The 6751-nt window shown below is 64.0% G+C and overlaps 4 protein-coding genes across 4 annotated transcripts in view; 2 read left to right on the top strand and 2 right to left on the bottom strand.

Moving 5' to 3' along the window:
• Positions 1 to 573: 573 nt before the first annotated feature.
• Positions 574 to 2789, bottom strand: EMIHUDRAFT_248971 (hypothetical protein; the record flags this gene model as incomplete). Its single annotated transcript, XM_005761106.1, has 9 exons — positions 574 to 583; positions 738 to 774; positions 846 to 893; positions 1029 to 1155; positions 1251 to 1288; positions 1372 to 1458; positions 1668 to 2021; positions 2134 to 2552; positions 2647 to 2789. The coding sequence occupies 9 exons, from the start codon at positions 2787 to 2789 to the stop codon at positions 574 to 576; spliced, it is 1263 nt and encodes a 420-aa protein (XP_005761163.1).
• A 1178-nt stretch (positions 2790 to 3967) lies between these two features.
• On the top strand, positions 3968 to 4633 carry EMIHUDRAFT_371909 (hypothetical protein; the record flags this gene model as incomplete). The annotated part of the gene is made up of 3 exons (XM_005761105.1): positions 3968 to 4241; positions 4352 to 4355; positions 4528 to 4633. The coding sequence occupies 3 exons, from the start codon at positions 3968 to 3970 to the stop codon at positions 4631 to 4633; spliced, it is 384 nt and encodes a 127-aa protein (XP_005761162.1).
• Positions 4634 to 5554: 921 nt separating this feature from the next.
• On the top strand, positions 5555 to 6292 carry EMIHUDRAFT_248969 (hypothetical protein; the record flags this gene model as incomplete). Its single annotated transcript, XM_005761104.1, has 3 exons — positions 5555 to 5568; positions 5809 to 5926; positions 6071 to 6292. The coding sequence occupies 3 exons, from the start codon at positions 5555 to 5557 to the stop codon at positions 6290 to 6292; spliced, it is 354 nt and encodes a 117-aa protein (XP_005761161.1).
• Positions 6293 to 6672: 380 nt separating this feature from the next.
• Positions 6673 to 6751, bottom strand: part of EMIHUDRAFT_248968 (hypothetical protein) — a gene marked incomplete at both ends in the record, with an annotated part of 1363 nt that continues 1284 nt past the window's right edge. Inside the window, one exon of the mRNA XM_005761103.1 lies at positions 6673 to 6729. Within this exon, the coding sequence (XP_005761160.1) occupies positions 6673 to 6729 (57 nt within the window). The remainder of the gene's footprint in view (positions 6730 to 6751) is intronic.

Genomic DNA, 6751 nt, shown 5'->3' with positions numbered 1-6751 from the left:
GAGAGGGATCGGCCACACCGCGCTGCACTGGTCGGCCGCCGCGGGCGACGAGGCGGCCGTGGCGTGGCTGCTCGGCGCGGGCGCGGCAGTCAACGCGCGGAACGCGGGCGAGTCGACGCCGCTCCACTCGGCTGCGGGATCGGGCCACGCCGAGGTCGCGGCGGCGCTCCTCCGGGCGGGCGCCGACCCTGCTGCCGTGGACGACAGCGGCGTGAGCGCCGCGTCCCTCGCCGCTTCGCGCGGGCACGAACAGGTCGCCGCGGCGCTCGAGGCGGCGGCCCGTGCTGGGGCATGAGTTACCACAAATCATCTCAACCAGCACCTGAGACCTAACGAGAGAAAATAGAGCCCCGAGACCCGTTTATCGATGCGCGCAAACCCCGGGTTTTTTCAGGTGTCCCTGTGTTCGTAACGCGCCGTGCTGACTTCTTTCTTTCTACTGTACTTTCTTCCAACCTCCGGTGTGGTGTGCCGGTGTGTGTGCCAGTCCGCGCCAGTCTGCGCCCTTGTCGTGCCAGTGTGCTGTGAGAGAGGCTTGTATTTTAAGATATTCTTCCAAGGGCTTACATTTTTTTACGCGATTCTGCCACGGGGCTCTCGGCGACGGCGTGAGAGGCTCGCTCTTGAGAGGGCATCGAATTTGCTCGCGACAAGGGCAGTACACGGTGTGCATGAAAAAAAATGTGATCCGGCGGCGCGAGCCATCCTCAATACACGGAACACCTCGGCACCCCTACCCGCTACCCTCTGGCTCCGTCTCGCATGCGCCATGCCCTGTGACAACTAAACAAAATTCATCAGTGGCACCGTCCGCGCGCTCTGAGCATCGCGAGGGCCCAGCTTACCTTCCATTGCGTTCGTTGTCCCTCCACAGCCAGCAACACTACCCGCCCCTGAGTGTGGCGGGCTTATGTGCGGAGCGAGTGGCTGCTCCTGTGCGATGCCACATCGCTCGTTGCTCGTCGATCATGATATTGCGGCGCCGAGAGCTGCTTATGCCATTGCAAGAGCCGTCGCCCGCGCGGGACCGCCACCCTTGGTTGGCTCCTCGCCCGCGTCGCCGCTGCTGCGCTGGGCCTCCTTCCAGAAAGAACGCGCCGCCTTCACGTGGTGCTGCGCAAAGGCCTCGTCGATCTCCTCGAGCGACAGTCCAGCCTAGTGGGGCAGGACAGTGGGGCAGGGACTGGGGTTGACTGCTACGGGCGTGCACTTGGTGTGCCCTTTACACAAGCGTCTAAGAGTCTGTGCACCGTCTCAGGGGCGAACAGGTAGACCGTCAGCGTGGCGCCTGTTCGGCGGAGGGGGGCGAAGGTCGGTTGTGTGCCGGGCTAACGCCTGATGCTCAGCAAACGGCGCCGAGGCTGGTGAAACAAAACACGATGAAGGGGAGGTTCGCTTGGTAGTTTTGCATCGCTGGGTACGCTTGCGAGACAACTGAGTTCATGAGCCAGTTCACGCCTACGCCGGCAGCGCGCTGTGGATATCGCCCAGAGGGGGTGAGGGGGCCCCTGGGTGAGGGCGAGGGTGTGCGCGGCGCGGCGCGCGCCCGTCGTGAGCGAGGTTGCCTTGGAGCGGTACTTGAGTGGGTAGATCTCAGAGCAGACCGACCATGGCAGGGGCCCCCAGCCGTACGCGAAGCTCGCCACAAAGAGGCAGATGAGGCCTACGTGCGAGCCGTTCCAGCGGGCCGTTCCAGCGGTGCACAAGCAGTAGCGGGACGGGGCTGAGCTGAGGGGACAGGCGGTTCGCGCCGATGATAGCCATGCCCACCGTAGTAGTTTGCTCGGCGGCCGCGAGGTAGATCATGCACGCGTGGCAGAAGGCCATCGAGAGTCCGGAGACCATAAACAGGGAGATGCGGCCGCAGCGGTCGACGCCGAAGACGGCGATCAGAGTCGCCAACGCGTTCGCGATGTTCATTCCGAGGTTGCCGTACAGGGCGCCCTGCGTGTCGAAGAACTGCGAGAGAAGGATGGGGAAAAAGAACATGATAGCATTGATCCCCACCCACGGCTGCCACGCTTGAAGGGAGACGCCGAGCGCGGTGCGGTGGCACATCGACATCTCACCTGTATGCATTAGTGGGATGTCAAGAGGCGGATAGGATCCGAGGATGGGCCCTTGGCTGCTCACTGCCACACAGCCCGCCCCAGCCAGATTGGACAGGCTTGCTCTTGCCTCCGTTCGACTCGCGGTCGTTCTTGCCCCGGATCGTAGCCGCCTCTTGCTCCGCCTCGAACTTGGTGGAACGGAGCTTGAGGAGGACCTGCATCCCTTGCTCCTCCTTGCCATGCGCAAACAGCCAGCGAGGCGACTCGGGCATGCCGAGCATGAGGACGGAGAGCAGTATCGCAACTGATACGTTGCCTCCAAACGAGGCGCGCCACCCCCATGGGAAGATAGGGCCGCCGTCGAGGGGCTCGCCGGCCCACATGCCATCCGGGCCGGTTTCGGCAAAGGGCAGGTTGAGGAAGCCAGCGATCGTGATTCCCGAGACGATGGCCGTCTGCCAGAGGACGGAGAGCATGCCGCGGTCCTCCTTGCGCGCGCACCTGCAACGCGACGCGGTCGGAGCAGATCGAGGGTGGCAGACCGCACGAGAGTTGGGACTGCGAGGCAGTGCGAGGGCAGGGGGAGATCGCTCACTCGGAAATGTAGACGGGGACGGTCGCGGAGAGCAAATCTGCGATATACCCCCACACGAACAAATAGCAAAATCCGAATACCGTGCACGAACTGCGTGATGTCCGCCGTGGACGGGGGCAAGCCTTCAGCTGGTGCCAAGACATCCGTAAAATTGAAGCCAAGAACGGCCAAATCAGTGCTTTAAAATTGAAGCCAAGAACGGCCAAATCCGTGCTTTCGGAGCAACTGAGGGGAAGCCGCTGATCGAGCCCAGCGTGCCCGCGGCCGCCTCCCGCGCAGCACCGCCGCTGGGGACGACACGCTGCGGAATCGGATCGAGCCCATGCACGGGCAAAGAAGGACGCTGCAGAAGCGGTTGGAGAGGCAGCCGGCGTCTGCCGTCACAACGAGTCCCAGCGCTGGTTGGACATGCGCGTCGGCTCGCCCGAGGCTGCTGTCGCGACCCTCCCGTCGTGACGCAGCCTCCGACGAGCTCTGCAACCGAGGAGAGTGAGGGTGCGCCTCCCCTCACTGCTGGCCTGGCTGCGCACCGCCCCACAAAGCACCCCCTCGAGCATCTCTACAAGTACAAGTAGAAGGGCGACCTTCTCCAAGTCGTCAACGCGCCCGGCGGCTCCGGCAAGACTTTAGCCTTGGCCACCCTCCTTGCGGAGCAGGAGGAGATCCGCTGGCTCTCGGTCGGCAACGTGGCAGCTAGTCGAGAGACTCCGGTAGTTTGAGTGACCGCCCCCCTGAGTGAGGACAGGAGAGAGAGAGCTTTTGTGGTGTTGGTGTACGCAATAACGGGACAGAGTAGTCGTTCTCTCTAGCTCCCCTTCTAGCTCTTAGCATGAGCTGCGCCCTGTGTCCGACCCCTTCTGCGCAGCAACACCTTAAACTTTTAGGCCCTCCAAATTCGTTCGGGTCGGAGCGTATAGCGGAGTGGGCCCCGAGTTTGAAAAGGGCGACGGACGCTTGCGTCCTAGCCTCCAACAACGCCTCCCCGGCGCAGAGGGGCCCCCGGAGGGATGCTCAACCGCTCCACGCCACGCCGCTTGCGGCGGTCTATTCCCAGCTCCGCTGCTGCCCGTGCGTTATGACCGCGCAAGATATAAAGGGTGGCTAAGGGCTCTGCCCGCAAGGCGCCCGCGTCGCAGACGCGGTACCATTGACAAATCTGCAATATACCCCCACACGAACAAATAGCAAAATCCGAATACCGTGCAGAAACCATGTGATCTGGGCCGTGGACGGGGGGGCAAGCCTTCAGCTGGTGCCAAGACATCGCTTCGTTTTACGGGAGCACTGCGCAACAACCAACGCGGGGGCTATTGCAACACATATGGAGAGCCTCCTGCGTGACCTCGGGGACGCGCGCGACGCCTGTAACAACCTGCCTTTTGACGATGCGCTGCGCGACAAGATAGCTACCGAACTGGATCGCATCGAGGCTGCTCCGCCTCTCGAGCGCATGTTGGTGACGAAGCCGCCGGTCAAGAGGTGGGCGGAATTGGTCAGCCAGCAGAAGGATCCGTCCATCAAGACGCGTCGTCAGGCTGCGCTCACCGCCATCCTGCGCGTCGTCGACCGCCTCCCCGCTCGGGGGCCAAGCCAAGGTGCTGCGTACTCGAGTAGCCTTACTGTAGGAACCTTTCATGCTCCAAGGTGACGCAGCCAGCCCCATCCGCCCCCCTTGCACAGACTCTTCCCGCTTGACTGAAACCAGAGGGGTGAGGAACCACCCCGACCCAGTTAATGGCGCGTCGGGGCCAGCGCCTTCAAATGCGCCCCAACCCTCCACTGCTGCCGCCTCATCCTGCGCTGCCACCGGTGCGCGCCGGCTCGAGGCTTTCCGGGCACACGAGGACACAAGGCGGCAACGTCTGCCCACTGTCCGCGCAGGTGTGCGGCGCTCGTCGAGATTGACGGCAGGGCGTTGGGCTCGGCGGCGATGTTGGAGGGTGCGCGTGCGGGTGAGGCGTCCGCGGGTGAGGCGTCCGGCCGCTAGTGTGCGCACCCTCGAGCTGTCACGACCCCGACCGTCAGCTTCTCTGCCTGAACATGTATGGCTAGCGTGCTTCCACTGCGCGCCCGCGCCTGCGGCGCCGCCGCGGCTCCCCACCCTTTTGCGCAGCAACACCTTAAACTTTTCAGGCCCTTCCAAATTCGGGTCGGAGCGTAGCGGAGTGGGCCCCGAGTTTGAAAAGGGCGACGGACGCTTGCGTCCGTCCTAGCCTCCAACAACGCCTCCCCGGCGCAGAGGGGCCCCCGGAGGGGTGCACAACCGACCCACGCCACGCCGCTTGCGGCGGTCCTCTTCCCAGCTTCAGGCCGTGCGTTATTTTTGCGTGTGGTCACAGGGTTCCGCCGGCTCTCCTACCCGGATAGGGGTTCTGTCCCCACCCGTTAGACCCTGTGCAATAGGTAGATAGGTCCGGTTTTGACCGCCCCAGAGGGCCCCGCAATAGGTAGGTTGGTAGTGGTGGTGTGCGTGTGTGTGTGGGGGGGGGGGGGGTAAAAAAACCGAAGAGAGGAGTGGGAAAACCGCTTCCGCTCGCGCGGGCGGGAGACAGCGCGTTTAGCCGCGAACGGGGCCATGCCAGACGAGTCACCTGCGGTTGGGACGCCAGCCGAGACGGGTGCGGCGGGCGCTGGGAGCCTATTCACAGAGGGGAGAGGGCTCAACGGGTATTTTACGCTTCGTTCGCAGCGCGCGGCCTGGGAATAGGTAGGTAGGTGGGGCACGGAGCCTGGCGGTTGGCGCCCGCAATAGGTAGGTAGGTAGGGCGTTTTGGCGCGAGTCAGTGGGGACAGACCCCCGATCCGGGTAGGAGCCGGAACCCAGGAGAGAGAGCGCTTTTGTGGTGTTGGTGTACGCAATAACGGGACAGGGTAGTCGTTCTCTCTAGCTCCCCTTCTAGCTCTTAGCATGAGCTGCGCCCTGTGTCCGACCCCTTTTGCGCAGCAACACCTTAAACTTTTAGGCCCTCCCCAAATTCGGGTCGGAGCGTAGCGGAGTGGGCCCCGAGTTTGAAAAGGGCGACGGACGCTTGCGTCCTAGCCTCCAACAACGCCTCCCCGGCGCAGAGGGGCCCCCGGAGGGGTGCACAACCGACCCACGCCACGCCGCTTGCGGCGGTCCTCTTCCGCCAGCTCTGCGCGTGCGTTATTTTTGCGTCACAGGGTGCTCGCGTGCCGGTTTGTCTCAATGGCCCCTCAGTCACGCTCGCGCTCCACCTACGTCCCGCCGGCGTGGAAGCAGCAGCGACAGAAGAAGAAGCAGGTGGAGCGCTGGAAGACGGTGGGCAAGTACAAGCAGCTGCTCCGGAAAGAGGGCAGCGCGCCGGGCGGGGCCGCGCCGAATGTGCAAGCGGGCGGCGGCGGCGGCGGCGGCGGCAGCAACGCATCGATCGGAAAGCGCCGGAAGCCCGCAGGTAGCGCCCAGGCGCTGGCGCGCAAGAGCTGGGAGGAGCAGCAGCGCGAGGTTGAGGCGGCGCGTGAGGAGGAGAGGCGTGCACACGAGGAGCGGAGTCAGGCGGTAGCTGCAGCGCAGAGGCGGCGCGCCGAGACGAGCGCCAAGCTCAAAAAGAGGACACGGCGCGGCCAGCCGGTCCTCTCCAACCAGGTCGACGTGATTCTCCAAAAGCTGGGCGCTGGGAGCAGCTAACATGAGCTCAGCCCCCACGCGGGCCGCTGGTCGAATGTTGAAGACCGTGTCGCGTAAATGTTTGCTTTTGAGTTCTCAAGCAATATGTGAATTTTGGTCACTTGCCGACGAGAGATCGCGCCGGCACGAGCGCAGTGGCAGCCACTCAAAACCCGTGTGCGTCCTGCACGACAACAGTCAACACGCTCATCAAGACGGTCAACGCCACTCCACAGTCGATAGTGACTCTCAAGGAGACAAGGACCGAGCCTGGGACGACAGGGCAAGCTCGAGGCGGCGCGCGGCGCGCGTGCGCCCCGAAAGCGGTGACGCTGGAGAGGGTGTACCGACGCCGCCCTCGCCCCGCATGCGCACGCTGCGGCCCTCGGCGCTCTGGCTCTCTAGTTGAGGAACTTTTGCTTCTTGCCCTCGAAGCCCGCTCGGTCGCCTGAACGCGCCTTTGCTCGCGCTGCCTTGGCC

The sequence above is a fragment of the Emiliania huxleyi genome, assembly GCF_000372725.1.
Source record: "Emiliania huxleyi CCMP1516 unplaced genomic scaffold EMIHUscaffold_723, whole genome shotgun sequence".
Classification (NCBI taxonomy): Eukaryota; Haptophyta; order Isochrysidales; family Noelaerhabdaceae; genus Emiliania; species Emiliania huxleyi.
Note: the sequence above shows the minus strand (reverse complement) of the source record. Positions and strands in the feature narration are given on the sequence as shown.